The following is a 23,811-nucleotide window of genomic DNA, read 5'->3' on the forward strand; positions in this document are numbered from 1 at the left end:
ACAGAAGTTGGAAACCTTTTTTCTTTTAAAAGAAAAAGAATCGGGGCGCCTGGGTGGCTCAGTGGGTTGAGCCGCTGCCTTCGGCTCAGGTCATGATCTCAGGGTCCTGGGATCAAGTCCCGCATCGGGCTCTCTGCTCAGCGGGGAGCCTGCTTCCCTCTCTCTCTCTCTCTCTCTGCCTGCCTCTCTGTCTACTTGTGATCTCTGTCAAATAAATAAATAAAATCTTTAAAAAAAAAAAAACCTATTAAAAAAAATAAAAAAAATAATAAAAAAAAAAAAAAGAAAAAGAATCTTTCTCTTTTGATAAATCCTATTGTCTCCCATATCTGCTGGAATGCCACAGTTGAACATGACAACGGCCCCCCCCCCAATTTCCCTACTGCTTACAGTTTAGCCAATACTTGACTTTCCTAATTAATTCCTGGTTTACTGGCAATTGTATGCAATTCATAGACTGGTGAACGGTTTTATAGCTAAGAGTGGATTGAGTAATAGCTTTCCAATTCTAAAAAAGCAGTCATTCTGAACCATTCAAAGAAACTGTTAGTGTTGTCTGAGTTAAGAATACTTAATGTTGGGTGTGACCTCACAGTCACAGCAATTGTTTCTGATTCTTCTCTTATCTGCTTTTTAGGTTCAGATGCTTGTCAACAACACATAGTACAAAGAGGTCAGTTTAAGGCAGGACAGTCACTGGCTGAAGCTACTTCAAAATACAGGACCCATTTTTTTCTGCTAAACAGATGATATTTTTGCTGAGTGTACATACATAGGGTTAAAGAAGTGTAGTACCACAATCCTTTACCTGAAATCCTTATAGCCAAATACATTTTAGAGCTTACAATGTATTAGAGTAGGGTTGAGCGGAAAAACGTGCAGAAACTAAATTTGTAAAGGGCCAGATAATATATATTTTCTTGAGGATCATATTGGTCTCATATGTTTTAACTATTCAACTCTGCCTTTGTAGCACAAAAATAGCCATATACAGTACATAAATAAACAGGCATGTTGGGTTCCAGGGAAACTTTATTTACAAAAACAGACAGGAAGCCAAATTTTGTCATCATTCTGTAGTTTGCTGATCTCTATTTTAGCCTTTAGAAAGACACTGTGGGGTGCCTGGGTGGCTCAGTTGGTTAAGCAACTGCCTTTGGCTCAGGTTATGATCCTGCAGTCTCAGGATCAAGTCCTGCATTGGGCTTCCTGCTCAACAGGGAGTTTGCTTCTCCCTCTGACCTCTCCCCTCTCATCCTCTCTTTATCATTCTCTCTCTGTCTCAAGTAAATAAGTAAAATTTAAAAAAAAAAATAAAGGACACTGTGGCATAATTTTATATGTATTTAGACAATACCTTCAGTGAGCAACAGCTCTGTCAACCATTTCTGATTCAGCAGCAAAACATGTAAATACTCATAATAAATTGGATAAAACAGACTGAACAACCTCACATTAACTCAGGACACGTTTTACCACCCAGTGAATTTTCCCATCCAACTTACAAAGATATTTTAACTTTCAGAGATTTAAAAAATATATATTTTGGAATTACAAGAAATGAACTGTGAACCTATGCATATTCTTTTGTTGAAGTGTGAAATTAATACTTATGCATTGAGAAAGTCCATGAGAGCAAAAGAAAATATACGTGGCCTAGAGAGGACAAAGTTTGTTCAGTACAAATACAATAGTGATCTTAGCATTTGGGTCATGAACCAAGACTCCCATTTTTCCAGGTCAAAATGATGTTTAAGATTACATGGCCAAATAAACCTCACCTAAAACAAAATGCTGGTGATACATTTGTGAAACTTCTTTAGAGCTCTGGAAATTCTTTTAAGTTTATATATTGGCCTCCTTTATTTTGCCTCAAATGATCTTTAGGGTTCTAGGAACCTAGAAATAATTCCTGTGGTTATTTTGTGTGTCAGTGACCAGCATAAATTTTACCTACTGAATATTTCTAGGCTATTTGGCTATGAGTAAATAACCAGAACCTTCTAATTTGGATGGCTTTCATTGAGTCAGAGTACTCTCCTTCCTCATGTAATTTAAACTTTTACAAATGGAACTTGTACAAATGACAACTGATGTATAAATAATAGCTATTAATCTACCTTTATAGAGTTTTGCCAAATAAAATATCTCCTAGACTTTTGCTCCATACAGGATGATAAAGAGAAATATTTGCTATGAAGTTATATGCTGGGTTGAATAAAACAATTTTAGAATATTAGAGCTGGAACAAACATAAAGGTAATCTCTAGGTTAAACCCCTCCATTTCCATAAGGGGAAAATGGCAGTCAGTGTGATTATAAATGAATCACTCAGCATTACTAAGCTGATTACGTGAAAGAGACAATAGTAGAAGCAATGTCTCTAGGTTCTGAGTTTAGTCTTTTTCTTAGTGATACTAGATTGTTTGGCTATCAAATACAAACCAAGCACAAATTATGGAATAACTGTGAGCTCTACATTACATACCACACCAAGTATTATTAGCAAGTATGATATATGGTGTTATCTTCAAGGTAAGGGATGAAAATTCTGGCAATGCAATGGAAACTTTGATAAATACAAGTCTCGGGGTATATCAGTTTGCTCTGGTGTCTTTGAGAAACACTTCATATAAATTCAGGGTGAAGAATGAATGTACTATTCAGATGATTTTGGTTGCAAGAGATAAACATACAACACAATTAGGCAAAAATTTCATTTTATTGGTTCATGTCTGGAAATTCCAGGGATGTAAGCATGGCAGGTGATTTCATAACTTCATGGTATCAGGTATGATTATAGGTTTTTTGAATAGCAAAACAAAACACAATAATATTCATATATATAAAACTGTGATGGATGAAGCAGAACTCTTGTTTCTTACAGACTGAGATGGGACAAGGGCCATGCAGGGGAGTGTACCAAGGGACAGGATAAAAGCCAGCTGGGAAAGTAGGAAGCAACTCATGGATATCAGGTGGGGTGGGGTTAGCTAGATTTTGTGGGCTTCTGTGACATTGCATATTTGGAATAATTATACCAGCCCGAGGAAGAAGGAACCATTCCTGAGTGTTAGGTATCTGGACACTGCTAGAAATTGGGTTTGTGTGCACTATAACCCAGGAGTATTGGATCCTATAAAAGAAATAGTTGGGGTGAAGACTTAGTAAACTGTCTTCCAAGGGGAATTGAGAGTTTTTAACCACATTTACAAAATTGGGTTGACAGCCCTTCTGAAATATTATATTATATTGGATCAACAAATTTTTATGTTAGCAACTTAATCATCTTAATAATATTGACAGAGGTCATGGTTTTGATTGTGACTGGTTTGGCTTATGTGCTCCTCCTTTTATAAAACACTGTAGTGAGGTAAATGGATTTCTGATTGACAAGGCCCTGGTTACATCCTCATCTCTGGAGCTAGAAGGTGGAGGCAATCCCACTCCAGTAATATGGACTGAGGGTGTTTAGGCAAGTGGTTCCTCAAAAGAAAGTCTCAGAGCTTTAATCAAAAGAAGGGGAAAAAATTGCTGAGTTGGAGAAATAACGAATGTCCATCAAATAAGTGGGTCATAGGGGTGCCTGGGTGGCTCAGTGGGTTAAGCCTCTGCCTTTGGCTCAGGTCGTGATCTCAAGGTCCTGGAATCGAGCCCTGCATCAGGCTCTCTGCTCAGCAGGGAGCCGGCTTCCCCCTCTCTCTCTGCCTCCCTTTCTGCCTACCTCTCTGCCTACTTGTGATCTCTGTCTGTCAGATAAATAAATAAAATTAAAAAAAAATAAGTGTGTCATATAATTTATCTTGTATACTAGAACTTTTTTGAGGAGGAAGGGGTACTATTACAAGTTGTGCTTTGACATTTCAATAAACAGAAACTGTCAGGGAAAAATAGAGATGTATGGTCATGTTACCATTGCATTGCTTTTAAAGGAGATGTAGGCTCCGGTGGGGAATTCTGTGCAAGTCAAAGAGTGTCCATATGGAGATAATGTATGATACATATGCAAAGTAAATAGAGAGTAGATACTTAAGCCTATACTGCAGGTGTTTACCAAGTAATGTAGCTGGAAAAGAAGAGTTAGAAATTCATTATATATGATCTTGAATACAATTCCAAAAACTTTAGATGATTATACAATAGAGAATGATCAAAGATTTGAGAATGCTGGCATAATCGAACCAAATCTTTGTTTTAGAAAGATAATTTTGTGTGTAATAGTCATATGCATTTGAAAAGACAAGAGATTACAGGAAGGAAGATTATTCACAGATCGCATTATCTTTATCTTAGATTCCACTACTCTAGATCAAAACCATCATTATTCCTTTCTTAGACTGCAAAAATAACCTCTTAATTTATTTCAGTCCATCCCTTCCTTTCTCCACATCAGCCAGAGTGATGTTTGTAAGATGTAAATTAAATTGATTCGGTCCTGCTTAAAACCCTAAATTACAATTTGAAAGTATGATACCCATACTTGTTTACATGGCCTATAGGCCTTGCATATTTGAGCCTCTTTCTCCTTTTCCAACCTTGTCTTATGCCATTGTCCTTCTGATGTCATGAAACTGGTTCTTTTTTAGGTCTTTGAAAAAGCATACTTTGTCCTGCCTCAGGACCATGTCCTACTTTTTCCCTTTTGCTTAGACTGCTAGTCTCATTCCTCATCCTTACCCATCTTAATCACCACAGCCCTATATATCCCCATACCGTGTACACCCACTCTTTGACTGGCTAAGAGCTACCTGTCCTTCAAGTTTCAGCTCAGAAATGCTACTTGAACCTTATCCCATACATCCAGATTTCATTTTTCAGTTCAAAACATTTACCATACTTACCACACATAAACATTCAATAATGTATATATCTGTGCTTGATTTTGTTGTTTTGTTAAATGTTTGTGTCTCTTATAAGATGGTAGGACTGAATATTATTTTCCTTTGGATTTTTTATTCCTTGATTAAATTTGAAAGCATTTAACTTAGATTTTACAAAAACTTAAAGTGGAATATAGACAGTTTTGACTTTAGTTGAAGTAATTAGCAACAGAAAGAAAAGAAAGGGTTTTAAAATTTAAAAATGTATCAGGAAACATTAAAAATGTCATTATCTGCTAGCATCACAATAAAGTCCACATATTTCCAAAAATATTTGAAGTTACAAGAAATATATATATATGTAAGTTAAAAATCCCCAAAGTGTCCTATCATTTCTATATAATCATTTTATCAAATGTAACCTAGTTGACTCTATTTTGAACTTATTCCACATATATATATTTTTGAGATCATGAGTTTTAAGAGTCTCCTTATTAGATTTCTCTTTTGAAGTAAAAAACACAAAACACTTCACCTTAATTTCATTTATCACTGGATAGCTTAACTGTCAAAATAATTTAGAGAAAATTATGATGTAACACCATAGGAAATGGATGTGCCATATATGAAAGACAATACTTCCAGAAATTCATTTCTTGCGTGTTTTGTAGCACAATATTAGTTCTAGTTCTCATAATGTTAGGAAAGGTCCTGTTTCTTAATGAATATATTCTCAAAAATGGTAATAAAAAAACTTAGAAAAGTCCATGAAATTTGTAAAATCACTGTTAACACATATGAGATAGAGTAATATTTTATCCTATTTCTAATGGGGTAGAATAAAAAATAAGGGAAACAACAGCATTACAGGAGTTCATTGAAAGTTTTTAGTCCTCATTAACATTTCAAAAGCAGTTAAACTCAAAATTCTAATAGTGAACATTTTAATCTACATAATACATTCATTCAATTGAATTGCATCGCACCCATTATCTACTACATCAAATCTCATAGCAAATAACATGTGTATCAAAGGTATGAACTGAAATTATGGAAATATGAGTTGAAATTGTAGAAACTTTGAAAACATACATATACATAAAAGGTAGACATTTAGATTGCTTTATTTTGGATAATAATATATTCATAATAGATTAAATAATGTCCAATAATTCATATACATTTTTAAGTACTCATATTTGTATATTTGTCATTTCATGACAATTTTGTTTTTTTCAGACTCTTGAGATACTGACTGGAAGATAGACATTTTTTTTTCCTGCTGGTTGTATGGGAGAAATTTTGACCTCAGAAAGTGGAAATGAGGTTGCTATGGAAACTGATAATTCTGCTGCCACTCATAAATACTTGTGCAGGTAATGTATTCTATTATTATGAGTTTTGATTGATAATCTATTGGCATTTTACTTTTTTTCATATGTGAAACAATTTTCAAATGCTTAATGCTTATATTATTTGAATTACTATGTGATAAACAAAAATTTTAAGGTAATTTCTATGGCTAATATAGAATCCTTAAAAAAATGTATCAAGCCCTATTTTTAAACAGAACTAATATTTTAGTTATAAATTGTCAAATATGAAATTTTTATTGTGGAAGGATGAAATTAAATGATTTTTGCATCAATAAACAATGAAGAATAGTTATTTTTTTTATTTCCTGTGTATTGAAGTCATTGCAAATTAAGGTTGAAATATCTGTTTTCTCTCAAATTTAAAATTTGGTATAAAACTATATTGAAATAGAAGAAAATGTGATAAAGAATGTTATATCAAAACTAGAAATAACCTTTGAAATTGTTCTTCCCATTTCAATGATATGAATTCTTCTACTCAACTATATCTGTTAATATTGGTGTGTCAGTGAGCTTTTGCTGTGTAACAAACCATCCCAAATCTAAGTAGATTAAAGTAAGAAATAACCATGTATTTAGTTGACAAGTCTGAAATTTGGCAACTTAAGATAGTCTCACTCAGGGCTGTTCTTTTAGTTTTGGCTCAGGTGAATAACATCTGTGGTCAGCGCCTAGGTCATCTGGTACTAGGCTGGTGGAAGATATTCATAGCTGAGACAACTAGGCTGCATCAGCCTTGGTTCAGGTGATCTCATCCTCTGTGGCTCTGGGCTCTTTCACATAGTGACTGCTTAGAGTGACTAGAGAAATCAGGAGCATGCAAAATACCATGATGCTGAGACTTGCAACTGTCACAGTGTTATTTCTGCTACATTCTTTTAACCACTCTAAGTCACAAGACCAGTCCAGATTCAAGGGGTTTAGAAATATACTTCATCTCTTGATAGAAAAGCTGCAAAGCTATAATATAAAGGGGCACAGAAATAAAAAAGGGAGTAATATTGGCCATTTCTTCTAAATCACCAGCCCTGGTCTGTTAAGATCATAGAGTTCTGTTCTTAATTGTCAATTTTACCTATTTGAGTTGTCACAAAGTTTGGACATCAGCTAGATTATCTCACTGTCAGAGCAGCCCTTCCACCATGCCATGCTGCTTCCTACCAACTGTGTAATAATGGGTACTTTTGAAGTTCATATATTTGTTTAAAAAAAAAAAAAGGCAGTAATATACTGGGAGAACACAGAAACTAACATAGTAATTTACAAGCCAGAAAAGCAGCACATATTTAGAAGAGACACATATTTAATAGCAATTCCAAGAAATGGAAAGATAACACTAATCTTGAAAGCTACGAAAATGCTAAAATATGTAGAAATTAACCATTAGAATCACAAAACCATATAAATAAAGGTGTTTAGAAGTGGTAGTCATATTTATTCCAGTGATTACATTATTTTGATTCCTATCACTTCTCTCTGTAACAAAGATTCAGAGTTAAATAATAATGTCTCTTTTTGTAATAGATTAAAAAAGGACAGAGCAGAGTCATCAAGGTGCCCCCAAATTATACATGTGTGAATAAGAAATTCTCTTCCCACTTCACATACATTCACATTTCAGCTTCCTGTCAAAATTTAGCATCAACATTTGCCCTTTAAATATGTATATTGAATCAGCGTAGTATCTCTAAAACACCTTTTATGTTAAATTAAAATAAATTATTATTCTCAGAATGTATATTAGATCTGAGAAATCCACCAATTCTTCTATTAACTTTTATTTATCCAAATTGGATGTGATTCAACATGTCCTTTTGCATTAGTCTAAAGGGAAAAATAATCATATGTCCTTGGTGCACAATTTCCTTGTGAAAGAACAGACTGGATCTTTTTTTCTTTCTTTCTTTTTTTTTTTTTTAACCATAGCTATTTAAATAAAATAGTCTGATCTAAACATTGCCCCAGAGGTAAGGATTTTGATAATGTATACACAAGAGAGCATTGCTTTAAATTTGTTTATTTGTTTGTTTATTTGCTTTTAGAGATTTCGTGGTGTGTCTTCCTACTTGCAGATACTATGCTAGTTTGGAAAATTAGATTTTCTTATGAGGAAGTGCTATTTCTGTGCCTATGTAAAATATCTTCTTTGCTTTCCCAAAATTTACTTTTTATTAATTGTGAAAGGCTATGGTGGTGGGTATTAAGGAAGGCACGTATTGCATGGAACACTGGGGGTTGTACGTAAACAGTGAATCTTGGAACACTGCATCAAAAACGAATGATGTGTTGTATGATGACCAACATAACACAATAAAAAATAAATAAATAAATAACCAAAAAAAATTCTGAAAGGCTAGCAAGTCTTTTACAATTACCTGCTTTTTCCTTCCTGTTTTCACTGATATAATCTTTTGAAACTTTTGGTATTTTGAATCTTCCCAGATTCTTTCTTTTTAAGATTTTATTTATTTATTTGTTCGTTTGTTTGAGAGAGAGAGCAAGTGGCAGGAAGGAGCAAAGGGAGAAGGACAAGCAGACTCTGCCTTGAGTGCAGAGCTGGACCTGGGGCTCAATTTCACCACCCTGAGATCGTGACCTGAGCTGAAACCAAGAGTCAGTCGCTTAACCAACTGAGCCAACTAGGCACCCCTAGACTCTAAAGTAAAACAAAATTTTGCCCCCAAACTCTTCTCCTGTTTTCTTTTGATTTGTTTGTTTTCATTAAGTTTACAACTTCTTCTACCACCTTTATTATAGACATAGGTCCTTAAGCCTTTACTATAAATCATAGTCCATGTAGGTGTATGTTATGATTCTGGAACATTTTTTAAATTGTGAGTGTTTAAAAGCTCTATTGTTCTATCTTAGCATTTTTTCAATATTGTGAGAAAACTAAGGCCCATTTCATTAAGATACTAACCGCTAATCATATATTTTTAAATTATTTTATTTATGTGTTTGATAGACTAAATAACAGCCCCAAGAATATCTAAGTTCTAGTTTCTGGAAATTGAATTTTACATTAAATAACAAAATGGATTTTGAAGATGTAATTAAGTTAAAAAGATCTTGAGATGGGTAGATTATTCTGAAAAATCCATGTGGGAAATCACAAGTGCCCTTATAAGAAGAAGGCAGAGAGGGATTTGGACACAGAGCAGAAGGCAATATGAAAATAGTAGAAAAAGATTTGAAGATACTGTGCTGTTGATCTTAAGCATGGAGGAGGGGACTATCAGACAATGAATGAGAGGAATGAAGCTCTAGAAGCTAGAAAAGACAAGGGAACCAATGGATTCACCCACTGTACCTTTGCAGGGAGTGTGACCCTGTAGATACCATGGTTTCTGCCATGTGAAACCCATTTTGGACTCCTGACCTCCATAATTGTGAGAAAATTAGTATGTGTTGTTTCAGGCCATGACGTTATAATTTTTATAGGAGCTGTAGGAAACCAAGGCAATATGTTTCTTCCTCACTAGATCTTATGCTCCAGGGGGCAGGGACTATATCTTCCCGGCACTTGGCAGAGATTCAGTAAACTTGGCAGAGATTCAGTAAACTTGGCAGAGATTCATTCATTTGTTGAATGAATGAATGAATGAGATTCAGTGTTGTTGGTCCTATTTGCATTATTATCAAGTAGAAAAAATTTAGGGGGTGCCTGGATGGCTCAGTGGGTTAAAGCCTCTGCCTTCGGCTCAGGTCATGGTCTCAGGGTCCTGAGATCGAGCCCCACATTGGCCTCTCTGCTCAGCAAGCAGTCTGGTTCCCCCTTTCTCTCTGCCTGCCTCTCTGCCTACTTGTGATCTCTCTCTGTCAAATAAATAAATAAAATCTTCGAAAAAAAAAAAGAAAAAAAATTTAGTCTTATCATTTCCTCTGAGAAACAACTGGTCTAGTCTATCCCAATAAATGTGTGCTATAATGATATTGTCATAGGGTTTCTGAGATGAAGTTCTAGTAATATTTAAAAGTTTCAAACCATTTGAATGGAAACTCCATGTGGTCAGTGATTTCCATCTGCTATATTCTCTACTGTTTCTTCATCACCTAGCAGATGGTCTAGAAATATTTATCAAATAAACTAAAGAAAGCAGTTCCATTCAATTCAACGGATGTGTGTTAGTAGCTCATATGTTCCAGGCACTGAGCTAGCTGTTGACCTAAAACAAGAGGCCCTGGTCCCTGCCCCCTTCACCCTATAGTCTAAAAAGGGGAACGAACAAGTAAGTCAATATATGCAGTTAAGTACAAGTTGCTGTATGAGCAACACAGTAGAGAGTACTTAATGTGGAAGTATCAAAGAGGACATCCGCTGCCTTTTTTTCAATCTTCAATCTACTTACATATTTTATGTAGCAAATCTAGATTTTTGCTAAAATAAAATGACAGAGAGGCATTGCATTTGTGTTGTTCTAGTTAGTGGAAGGATATACCCAGGGCCACTGTAAAGGAGAGTCTGTCTGAAAATGAAGTTAACACAGAAGTAGGACAATCCAAGGGAAGAAAAGCACAATTTTTTTTTTTAATTCTACCTTTGGAACTTTATGTAGATAAGCCAGTAAGATGTCCCTTTCTCATATAAGGCTAATTTACATTGAGATGCTGTCCCATGTGATGGAAAGAATCTTGTCTAGTACAGGTTAGGAAATTTATTTATTTTTTTAGGATTTTATTTTTTTATTTGACAGACAGAGATCACAAGTAGGTAGAGAGGCAGGCAGAGAGAGAGAGGAGAGGAGGAGCAGGCTCCCCACTGAGCAGAGCCCGACATGGGGCTCAATCCCAGGACCCTGGGACCATGACCCAAGCCAAAGGTAGAGGCTTTAACCCACTGAGCCACCCAGGTGACCCAGGAAATTTATTTTTGTTATAAATTACTGAAGATGCTAAGCTTAGGCTAAACATGAAATTCCACCTGGCATTAATGCCAAGTCACCACAGGGAATAAGGAACAGAATAAATAAAGGAATAACGAAAAGACACAGTTTTTCCTGGAAGGAAAAAAAAAGCATCAACAGGTTTAGTATAGACTTGGAAATTTGATTTTTAGCCCCCAAATTACTGAGGCATGTTCATGTCTTTAGGGTAGGGACAACACAAATATTAATGGGATAATTTTGAGACCACATTGATAAATGGAGGAAAACTAATTTTCGTTTAGACAATACACAGGAAGTTTTCACAAAGAAATATTTTGTTCTTAAGGTAAATATTAAACAAAGTACTTAGAGCAAATCTATAGTGGATGTAATGAAGAAGCTGAAAAGCCATGTAGGATCAGATTAAGTTGATAACAGAATATCACAAGTGTGAGAAATGCATTTCTTTTAAATCTTTCACTTTACTATGATTTTTGTGTAAAATTTGATAAATTATAGGCAAATTGCAAAATTCAAGTTTTCACATTTAAAAATGTGACAATTTAAAAAAAAAATTTTAATTGACATATAATGTATTAGCCCCAGGGGTACAGGTCTGTGAATCGCCAGGTTTACACACTTCACAGCACTCACCATGGCACATACCCTCCCCAATGTCCATAACCCAACCACCCTCTCCCTACCTCCCATCCCCCCAGCAACCCTCAGTTTGTATTGTGAGATTAATAGTCTCTTATGGTTTGTCTCCCTCCCGATCCCATCTTGTTTCATTTATTCTTTTCCTACCCCCCAGCACCCCCCCACGTTGCATCTCCACTTCCTCATATCAGGGAGATCATATGATAGTTGTCTTTCTCCAATTGACTTTTTTCGCTAAGCATAACCCTCTAGTTCCATCCATGTCATCGCAAATGGCAATATTTCATTTCTTTTGATGGCTGCATAGTATTCCATTATATATATATATATATATATATATATATATATATATACCACATCTTCTTTATCCATTCATCTGTTGATGGACATCTAGGTTCTTTCCATAGTTTGGCTAGGCAATTGTAAAAAATTTTAAAACATTAAATAATAGGATAAAAGTAATAATCAGCTGAATCCTGTGCTGTGTCTGTTTTGGGTCATCTGGGCTTAGAGATAGTATAATTTTAAACCCAGTGCCTAATACGTGCTTGGCAGTTCTTAAGAATATGCCAGTGAAGGTCAATGGCTGGTATATTATAGAACATAATAAATAGCATCCCTTAATAGTTTTAAGGAATTTTATTTCCATGGCAGTCAAAATTCATATCATCTTAAGAAGTTCTGCCTATTCTATTTTTAACTTTGTTATTTTAACAAAATATTATCACTTAAATGGTAGTTTTTCTAAACACTCCACTTGGTTCATGAATGTAAGGCTTATCTGTGTGCCATTTGTATTTATTTTGTTACGGCTGAGCATTCTGTACATATTTTACAAAATTATGGACTTGAAAACCTATTTGGTCAGTCCTGAAGTAGTACTGGTTATTCACTGTGAGACTCACTTTTGTTTCAGAGAGAAACTGAATAATTTAAGCAAGTGAACATGAAGCTAGTACATTTATTGGCAGCGTAGTATTAAAGGCCTCCTTTAGGCATTCTAACTATTGTATTGTGTCATCAGGGTCTAATGAGCTGGTTTCTCCCTCTGTATTAATTACTCTTGAGAAATAAACTGAGACTAGGAGTTACGTCTTTTCTGCCACCATTTACGTGCAGTATCTACTGACAAATGTGTTTATATTATCATCCAAACTCCCAAGGTAATCAATTTTTAAAATTTGAATAAAGTTCTTTTTAGAGCTTATACCAAAAAAGTAAACAACAGCAACAACCTGTGTGTCAGTGTTTTTACATAGCTTGCTGTTTTGCAAGTGGAGCAGCCTGAAATTGAATCTGAGAGAAAATCTACCTCCTTCTAAGCACTCACAATCAGAGAACTACGATAAGGAGACATTGAAAAGTATTTATGATTGCTTAAATTTTACTCTGGTTCAAGCATAACCTTCTATTGAATTGAGAGCCAGAGTAAATGAACTACCTGAGAGAGAAAGCTGCAAGAATGGGAATATGTACTGTAACCAAGATTTCTTCAAAGTAGATGATGTATCACACAGCAAATCCATGAAAATTGGCAGGTGTAATAAACCTGCTTTGCTCAAGGATCCCAGAAGCACATAATGGATATTCCTTTGGGTCAGAGTGTGATGAATATTGAGTACATCACAACCCACACTCTGCCTACGGTCTTGTTCAGATTTATTGTTAGCATAATAGCACCTTTAGGAATGGAACACCAGGCTATATTTTTAAGTCAAGTAACATCTTTGCAATTTCTAATAGAGATGGCCCAATTTAGAAATGCTGAAAACACCATTTTTATGCAATGCCTACTGATAAAGGTGTTTATATGATTATAAAATCTTTCTCCAAAGTAATTGGTTCTTAAAACCTAAATGAAATTGTTTTTTAAGACTGATAACAATGTAGAAAAAAAATTTTGTTTTGTCAGCACTAGAAGGAAATGATTGGTATACAGATGAGGCATTCTATAGGGAATGTTTGGCCCTTAGTAGATGAGAATGTAGAACATAGTTCTTTTAACTCCAAGTCTTTGAAGGAGAGGGTCAACCTTTCTTTAGAGGTGATAACATCAGGTAATATTTTTATTTTAAGGATACCGTAAATAGTTTAACCACAAATCGAAAATAACATGGGCATTTTGCTAAAGTTTTTCTTCTATTTAAAACTTTCCCAAGACTTAAATCAACCTCCTTATGGCTAGCAAGAAACTAGTCAATCTGACTTTTTTCATCCTTTTTCATCTCAACTTATACTAAACTCCCCTTTGCTCACTACACTTGAGCCATAATTCTTTCTTATGCTCCCAGAAATATCAAGATTATTCTCTGCTCTGGGCTTTTCCTTTCCTCTTCAGTTGCCTGGAGCACTCTTCAAATCTCTCTATGCCTGGCTCTTTCCCTTATGCCCATCTCCAATTAGTCATCTCCATGGAATGATCTCTTAGAAATCTATCAAAAAAAAAAAAAAAAAAAAGAATGAAAGAAAAAAAACCAGCCTATAGAGGTAGCCAGCACTTGGTCCCACTGCTGACCCCAGTCACTCTTATCAACCGTTTTTACTGTCTTTAGTGTACATGTTACTATCTGGAATTAACTTATACATTTGTTTATTACTTTTCCATTTTCTATCTATATCTAGTGGAATACAAATGCTATGCAGGTAAAAATATTTCCACCCATGTATGTGACTGCATCTCTTATGCATAGTAGAATGGCTGACACATAGTAAGCATTCAATAAATATTTTTAAATAAATTAATAAATGATTGACCTCTTAAAGTAAGTCCCCAAAACTATTCAAGGGTAATCCAATATCCCCAAACACTTAGAATTTTAATGTATATTATTAGAATCTACTTTTAAACGTATGTATTTTAATCACAATATATCATTTGGTTTCAGGCACTTTTTTTACTCTTTAAAAAATTCATGGTGTATACTGAACACACAATGTTTGCTCAGGCATACTTGACCTGGGCAGGCATAATTTTGGTGTTGTTTGTTCAAGGACTAGCATACTTGACATACAGCCAGTGGTACTTTAATATTATTGGGTAGCAGATACCCACTGATACTGTGTCACAAATAATCTGAATATTTAAAACCTTTGATCTGTATTTCATCTCAAGATGTATTTTTCCACTCCTTCCCAGTCCCAGGGTTATCAGTCAGTTCGATCTCCCATTACATCTCCTCTAGACTTTTGCAGTAGCCTCCTATGTGTTCTACCTATTTCAAGTTCTCCCCTATATCCTTCCCAAGACATAGCTTATTGACACAGACTCCTATAGAGGCTAATCTTCATCAAGCACAGAGGATTTTGTCCTTACTCTGTGTCAGGACCTCCACAGATCCCATATCCTATGAAGTTCAAACCATCTAATCAAACATTCAAATTCAATTTCCTTCAACAAATATTGAAAGTTCTCCAATTAATTTAACTCAACCTGTGTCCTGGGCTGTATCTTCTCTTTCTCTCCTTCATGTATCCTTCCTTTAAGTCAGACTGTACTACCAATGAAATCTCTGCACTTTTTTTCCACTCCTCATATGAATGTCTCCACCTGCATTGTCCTTCTTTGGATCCACTTCCTTCCAATGAAGTAAAATCCAGTCTTTCTCAGCCATGTTCAGATGTGACCTCCATTCTGAATAATCTTCCAAACAACAAATAATTTTCTTTTTTTCCTAATACTTATGCCATGAAGTGGAATGTTATTTCCACATACTTTGTTTAAAAAGAGGTCATTTTTCTCAAATTCTCAAATTGCTCAAATTGCTCATTCTGAGAAATATATTGTATTTACTCTTGTTGAAAATAAATTTATAATGATGTAATGCTCTGTTCTAAAAGGAAAATAAAAACTAACCTTTAATATTTGATTAGTTATACTTTATACCTAGTGCTTTATAGTTTATAAAGTGTTTTATGTGCAGTGTTTCATCTGTGCTTGAAAGTAAGCAGAGAAAAGATTGCTATCTTTCTTCTAGCTGGAGAAACTGAAATTCAGAGGTAAAAGACTTATCAAGGACCATAGGGCTAGAAAATAGCAGAGTTTATGATGAGAATCCAAAGCTCAGATGAAAATTTTGTTAGTATTTATTCAAGACATTCACTTCTTGACACAGACTCAAATTTATGTAACAGTTTTTTTTTTTTTAAGTTAACCTCAATTGTGTTTAGAGGCCAGCTTCTGCTCAGAGTGTAGTAGGTTTTAAAGAAGCAGTCTCAAATTTTATGACCAACAAACAAAGGAATAGTAGTTATAAACATATAAATCCAGTGTGGGGGTATTTATTTTATATACATTAAAAATAAAAAATATACAAGTTAAAGTTAGAGACAGAATAAACACTTTTAGAATTTCTAACATTTTCTTTCCTATCAGTAGTTCACCTTGTATACTCCTTGTGCCCCACTTTGGAAATATGTATTTTAAAGTTAAGAAAATGGTATGTCTTATGTGGAAGTGTCACAGGGAAATAGAAAACTATCTGCACTTACAGCAGTTCTCAACTCACCAGAATAATGGGGAGTATTTTGAATAGAAAAGTAGTCATATTTGCAAAATTGTGAGTAAAGCAAAAGTAGATTAAAATTGAGAAAAATAGACTTATTATATTTGATTTCATTAAAATATTGTGCAAACCTGAAGAACACACATGCAGTCCTACAGAGCCATTATTTTTAAAAATTGTAGGTAGATGTATCATTTACCTATTGCCAAGTAACTAATTCTGTAATTCTGCAGCTTGTCTGGCTATTTCCTCTCCTGATTTCACTTTGTTTCTCTCTTCTCGTATGGCTTCCCTGAGTTGGAATCAGGGAAAACTGGAAGATTGGGCAGAGGAAGGGAGAGATCAAATTACTCAGGGTGTTATAAGTCATGATAAGGCGCTGGATTTTGTTCAAAAAACATCTGTATTATGTGGATTTGGGGCAGCTATATTGCCCTTTGTTCCTTTCCTTTCCTTTTCTTTTTCCTTTTCCTTTCCTTTCTTTTATTTGTTCAAAGAAACACCTTAGTATGTTTTAAATAATCATGTGATTATTTCAAAATACTTTGCCAGAAACCCACCCCCTGCAATTCAGATTTAATCATGTTGAGTTTGGTCATCGGGATTAAGTTTAAGTGTCGGTTCTACAAATTTTCACAAACTGAACCCACCCAAAATATCGAGCACTCCAATCAGGATGCAGAATTTTCCCAACATCCCAGAAACTCCTCCATTACAGCTGAGACTCAAAAGGGTAACCATTACCTGACTTATGGCCACATAGATTAGTTTTATATTTTGTATGCAAAGTTCGTATAGTATATAACTTCTCTGTGTTGTATATATCTATAAACATGTGTACGTGTGATTATAATACATATAAAATCATACAGTATGTACTTTTTCCCATCTTACTTTTTAGATTTGACATTAGCTCTGTGAGATTCACCCACATTGTTGTGTATAGCAGGAGTTTTCTAATTCCCATTAGTGTATTCCATTTTATGATTCTGTTGTATGAGTCTTTCGTAGTTTATGTTTCATTCTAGTCTTGATGGGCATTGGAGGTTATATGTTTTAATTTTTTAATTTATTTTTCCATCTTTATTGAGGTATAATTGACATAATTGTTTATATTTAAGGAGTACCGTGTGATGATTGCATATGCTTAGACATTGTGACATGTTTGCTTTAATCAAGCTATTTAAGATATCCATCACTGCACAGAGTCAAAGGGTACAAAATATTTTGTTTACCTTATGGAATTAGTACTAATTTCAGAAACAAGCATAATAGACTTTAATGCTGCTCAAAAAGATCTCAGTCTGAAAATGTACCTAATAGATTATCAGAAAATAGATGAAGAGAATTTCTTTCCTTTCTCATAATAAATCAAACTTGCATTTTCCTAAAGCTTGTAGCTAACAACAGGTGTTTTCTGCTCACTTTACCAGAAGCTCACAATGGAGAGATTTGGTACATACAGAACTAAAAAACCAACATTTGAACAAAGAACAAAACCCTCCCCAAGTGCTCACCAGCTCTTTAATCGGTTCACAATATTGAGCTGGGAAACAATGATTATTTCTTACATCAAAAGGGCAGAAAGATTTGCTTTTGTTTGTGTGTTTTACCTGTATTTGCATTCCTGAGAATTGTAAAAAGCACTAATATAAAGGAACACAGAACTGCTACATTTGTGATTGGAGCTCTGTGCAGCCACAGTTGTACAACTGAAGAGAGGGAGGTACCAATCCCTCATCATCTTCATAGAATTCTTATTCAGAATCACCAGTAATTGAAGGAAGGGTGCTTTCTGGGGGCAAATTATCTGAATCAACCTCATCACCACCGTATCTCTTAATAATTGCCAATTGTGGGGCGCCTGGGTGGCTCAGTGGTTTAAGCCGCTGCCTTCGGCTCGGGTCATGATCTCAGGGTCCTGGGATAGAGTCCCGCGTCGGGCTCTCTGCTCAGGGGGAGCCTGCTTCCCTCCCTCTCTCTGCCTGCCTGTCTACTTGTGATCTCTCTCTGTCAAATAAATAAATAAAATCTTTAAAAAAAAATAATTGCCAATTGTTCTTTCCATTTTGTATTCTTTATGTAATATTCTTAACTGAATCCAAGACCATAAGTATAATTTGATATATGTAAGTTCATGGCCATACATTTATTTTGCTTACCCAGATTTTCACACTCTCTTAAATAGAAGCTGACAATTTGCCAAATGATTTTCTGTTGCATGATGAAATATTTGTGGGAGCTGGACCATGCTTTGTGTTGGAGAACATATTTTCGGAGTCCAAAGTATGTGAGGATTGATGATGCAGATGGGTTTCTTTTTTTATTTTTTAATTTATCTTTTTAACAGATAAATTATTATTTTTATTGAAATGTAATTGACATATAATATTACAGTTTCAGTTGTACAATGCAGTGATTCCACAAATCTGTACAGTAGGGTATGTTCACTATAACCAGCAGATGGATTTTTTTTTTTTTTTTTTTTTTAGAGAACTGGTTCCAGAAAAATCATCTCCTATCAGTTGCTGGGTTTTTCTGTCTACCACCTACCTGGACATTCTGCCTCTTTGTGTCTGCCTATTGCCTTTATTTTTACATCATCAAAATCATTTCGAATGAGACCACAGGGATAGACAAAGAAGGTAGAAGTAAAGTCAGACCAGGGACAATCATCTGTTTCTGAGGACTGGCCTCTTACCCTATTTAGTTTGGCCCTTGATGACATTTGAGTTTGTAATGTACCAGAAGATGACCACAACCCTTTACAGCCTTGATATTCAGTGATTCAAAAATGAAAAGCATTGCACAACTTACTGTTTGCTAATAGTTCTGGTGAAAGAATGTACAAGTACAGCACCACTTCTTTCAGCTAAAAACCACTTTGGGACACATCTATGAATTTCATTTATCCATCTTATTCTATTCTCTTGGGTAATTATGAGTGAATTGCTCTGTGCTGTTCTTTCGTCAAACATTTTCTGATTGTTATTTTGAAATTATTTTCGAGAGTATCACTGATGGAGCATAGTCACACATGAGTAATGCTTTTTATTTTTAAACTCTAATGCCGCGGTTGAGTTGTCGAATGCCACAATTTCATGGCTAAGGCTGTGCTATACTCTCCTGTCCCAGCCTTCAGAGCTCATTGATTAGTCTGCCTGTCAATGTGGTCAATCAGTTAATTCAGTGGGACACCCAGACACTCCAAACAAACTATTAATGTGGGGAGACAGACTAAAATACATGTTTAGCAGCGGATGTGTTAAGAATGTAAACAGCCACTCTGTAATCATTTGATTCTTCTCAATTTACATGACTGCTGCTTTTCAGCAGAAAACCAAGGATGATCAGGAGAAATCTGAATCTAGAGAAAAGAAGGACTGACAAACTTGACTTAGCTAAAACTACATTTCCTAAATTTCCCTTTCCTATACGGTTTTAGATTAGAGTTGACCAAAAAGGAAATTTGGGTGAAATTTAGAAGGTAGAAATGACACATTTTTCTGAAAGCTCCATGTAAGTAATTGTGAGAGAGACATAAATAAGACATAAGTTGTGAGAGAGACATAAATAAGAGTATGTGCTCAGTCTCTTTCTTCATATCCAGCTTTTGTTCCAACTGCTGGCATTGCTGGTCAACAGTGACCCCAAACCTACTCTCCAAACTTTTCATTTTATTTGACAAATCTTGGCCATTCTAGATTTCCAAATAATACCAAGAATTTTGCCTCTGATACATAATCAAATACTTAGGTCTTTTGCATATTTTCTTAGAACTATTGGGTTATATATGTGGCCCAAGTTATATTTCATCTTAAATTTTATTAAAAAAGAGTATTTTTAATATTCTTAATTATACTGTGCTAAATTCTTTAATTATACCATAACAATTAACAAAGATATGAAGTAGAAAGGAAAAATGTTAGTCTGTCCATTATGTGTTAAAAAAATGAGAAAAGCTATCTCCTAAGACTCTCAGTTAATAGCAGAGCCGAGTCTAAAATCCGGAGTGTCTATTTAAATTGCAAACTTCCTTGGGAGGGGAAATGCTTCATCTCTAGAGCCCTTTGATTTCAAGAATTTGATATCCCAGGAAGATACAGATTGAGGTCTTAGCATAAATCAGAATAATCAAAGTGCAACTTAAAACATTTATATGAAGTTCAAAAATACTTCTTTTTTTGTATTGCTTGTATTACCAAAATCTTAGTGCAAGGGACATAGAGAATCAAATTAAGAGTGTCAGAAGTAACATATCCCATGACCAGCTCTTTTCTCCTTCCTTTATTCCTTCCTCATATACAGTGCTATGTACTTAGCATTGAACATGGACTTTGGAAAAGGACATACCCATGTATAAATCCCTTTGCTGCACTTCAGGTAGTAGGCTACCCTAAAATTGCCTACCCTTCTCTGCATCAGTCTCTTCACTTTGTAATAGAGATAACAACTACTCTATAGAGTGAGTTTGACATTCACATTACTGTGGACATACAAGAATACAGAGTGCTTAGCACTGTGCCCAGTAAATGATAGCTAGTGATCACAGTATGAGTGGAGCTAAGAGCTCTGTAACTAGTAAGAGTTGAAGTAGCAGCAATGACCAGTGTTCACGACTGCTAGATTGTGTTTTTATCTCTAAGGGCAGATCTTTAAACTCGATCAACTGGGAAATTTACTGTCTTCCTTTGATCCCTGGGCTTTAGCTGGCTACTTCTTAGTGCTTCTTACTTCTCTGAGTCACTGAGTTACAGTCAGTGTTAAAATGGATAAAAGACCATGTTCGACCTCCATTATCCTAACTGGGTTATGGTGACCACAGACAAAATCCCAAACTTAAATGAAGGAATAATTATGGGTACCAGAAAGAGGTGGGAGGAACTGTGAAGATTCAGATTACATAACCCAAAGTTTTGCTTCAAAATTTCATTTCAAAATTTTGGCTACAGAACCAATCTGCTATCCATAAATCAGATCTTCTCAGCATTAATGCCGTTGACCTTGTAATAAATCAGATTTTGAACCAGATAATCCTTTGCTATATGGGACAGTCCTGTGCATCGTAGAATGTTTGGCAACATGCTGGGCCTCCAGACTGGATGCCAGTAATATCCCCCCAACTAAGTCATGCAATCAAAAAAATGTCTCCAGACTCAAAAAGTCCACGGGGGGAGCAGAAGTGCCTCTAGCTGAAAACAACTCCTGTATGCTCTTGACTAAAGAAATCTCCAAATCTCCAAGCAACTATTCATTATACTCTGCCTTCCAGTGAAGACTTAGCCTCTGATTTCACACCATTCAAATGTACGATAGCTGTTGAGTCCTCAGACCTGGGAACTCCAACCCTGTCCTATTGAATCATCTCTGCATGCAGGTTGACAGCTACTTTAGGAGTATCTCCCACCAAATGCATTCCCCTTGTGCTCTCTGGAAAAAACAACTGCATGAAATTCATACTTCTTTGCACTTACTGCCTCAGAGGTGCTTAAAAAATTGTATTTTTCACTGCTCTAAACCCTAGTTTACTCTTCCATCAGTTTCTGAGGGTCTTCGAAAACAGGATTGTATTAGCTTCTGCAGATACTACTGGTAATACAAATATTTAAAAAAAACACACAAAATGGGCTTCTAACATAAAACAGTGTATCAGGAAGGAAGGAAGAAGACAAGAATTAGTGAACTGTCAATGATTGAACACCTACCACATGCCAGCCTCTCAACTAAGTAGCCTGTATATATTCTCATCTAGCTTTTACAGTAAAAACTCACATGAAGAAACTGAGACTGAGGCAGATTAAGGTTTCAACAGTGTACTGTAAGTAATTGGCTGTTCCAGATTGTTCTGCCTGACTCAGTACTGTGTGCCCACTTTAATACACCCTTGTTACAGTGTTCAGGAATTCCTGTGAAAAGTGGAAACAGCTGGTGTAACCATATTTGTGTGGTGTGTGTGTGTGTGTGTGTGTGTGTGTGTGTGTGTATTGGTATCTTAAAACTTAAGCCTTATTTTAAAATGTTAATCATTTCACTAAAATCTGAATCAACTATGTCCCAGAGGATCATAGAGAATATTCGGATTTTTTGATGAGCAGCTCATACCCTTCAGAGTGAAGACAAGTTTCTATCTACAGACCTGTAATGAGGCAAGCTGTCTCTTTTTAAAAATGATTTAGAGGCAGCTGGCCTCTAGTCTGCTAGTCTGTTAGTGTCTAGCTTGGCTATTCATCATCAGAGTCAGGAATCTCTGCCCATTTCACATAAGGTATGTGTCTTCCTACTGGAAGATCTTTCTCCAGAAGTGGATGGGTTCAGGTCAAGGTCTCTTCTTGTGAAATAGAGACAGATCTCAGCACTATTTATATCATACTCGAGCTGACTCTGTGCCATTGCTCATTTAACCTACTTGTCTTCCTATCAAAAGATGTTCTTTCCCTTCTGGCCTTCCTGCCAGCTGTGACATCGGTCCAGGCAAGCCTTAAGGAGAGGACATTTTTAAGGATTACTCTATTTGTTTCATCTTAGAAAAGTTTAACATTCTTGCTATAGACATAGGGAGTGGTTGTACATATTATCTTCTTTCCTCTTTGCAGTAGGAATTAATCAGTCCAGTTCTGCTTATTACTCACTTCCTCTCTGGCTTCTTCATTTGGAAATCTAACCCTTATGCTAAATGCTTTTCTATCATCTGGCAGTTTGCATAGACTTTAGTGTGAATGCTCCAATAAAAATAGCTGTCTTCATTAAGCTTTCTAACATGTGCTCACTATTGTGCTAAGTGCTTTACATGAACAATTTCATTTAATTTTCAGAAAACTGTAAAGGGAAATAGATTTTGTTATCCCCCTTTTAGACAGAGGAATCTAATGAAGAACAGGTAAATAGCTTTTTTTTTTTTTTTTTTTTAGCTAAATAGCTTTTGAACTTCACATACCTAGTATATATGGCACAGTTTGGACTGGAACCCAGATTTATATAATCCCAAGACTCAAGGATGTTCCATTTATCACACTGCCTCCCAGTGAGTTTCTTTTGGGATTATTTTATTACTTGATCAGTAATATTATTTTCATCTTTATATTTTTTGTTGATAAAATGAATGCCTTTGTGGAATCTTCAAAGATATAAAAATTGGATTAAAAACAAAACAGTCTCTGGAACTTCCCCTTTCCTAATATTTTTTTTGTGTGTGTAGGGGTGTGTGTGTGTGTGTGTAAGAAACCTAGAATAATGGACTGTATCAGTATTCCAATCTAAAATATGTTTCTACTTGCTGACACCAGAAAGGTTATGTTGCTTTTCTAGACTTCAGTTTCTTTATTTGTAAACTGATGGGGTTGGATTTACGAATTCTTAATTCCTTTTGATATTGTCTGATTTTTTGATGCATAGGGTTTTTTTTTTTTTAAGATTTTATTTATTGGATAGAAAGAGAGAGATCACAAGTAAGCAGAGAGGCAGGCAGAGAGGGGGAAGCAGGCTCTCTGCTGAGCGGAGAGCCTGATGGATGCAGGGCTCGATCCCAGGACCCCGGGATCATGACCTAAGTCGAAGGCAGAGGTGTAACCCACAGAACCACCCAGGTGCC

The 23,811-nt window shown here is 35.4% G+C and overlaps 1 protein-coding gene across 1 annotated transcript in view; it reads left to right on the forward strand.

Annotated features, from left to right (window-relative positions):
- LOC111144105 (contactin 6) overlaps positions 1–23,811 on the forward strand; it is a 303,309-nt gene that overhangs the window by 55,778 nt on the left and 223,720 nt on the right. The window contains exon 2 of the mRNA XM_022498236.1: positions 6,060–6,196. Within this exon, the coding sequence (XP_022353944.1) occupies positions 6,142–6,196 (55 nt within the window). The 5' untranslated portion in view covers positions 6,060–6,141. The remainder of the gene's footprint in view (positions 1–6,059; positions 6,197–23,811) is intronic.

This window comes from Enhydra lutris, unplaced genomic scaffold, assembly GCF_002288905.1.
Source record: "Enhydra lutris kenyoni isolate GAN:26980312 unplaced genomic scaffold, ASM228890v2 scaffoldscaffold10, whole genome shotgun sequence".
NCBI classification, from domain to species: Eukaryota; Metazoa; Chordata; class Mammalia; order Carnivora; family Mustelidae; genus Enhydra; species Enhydra lutris.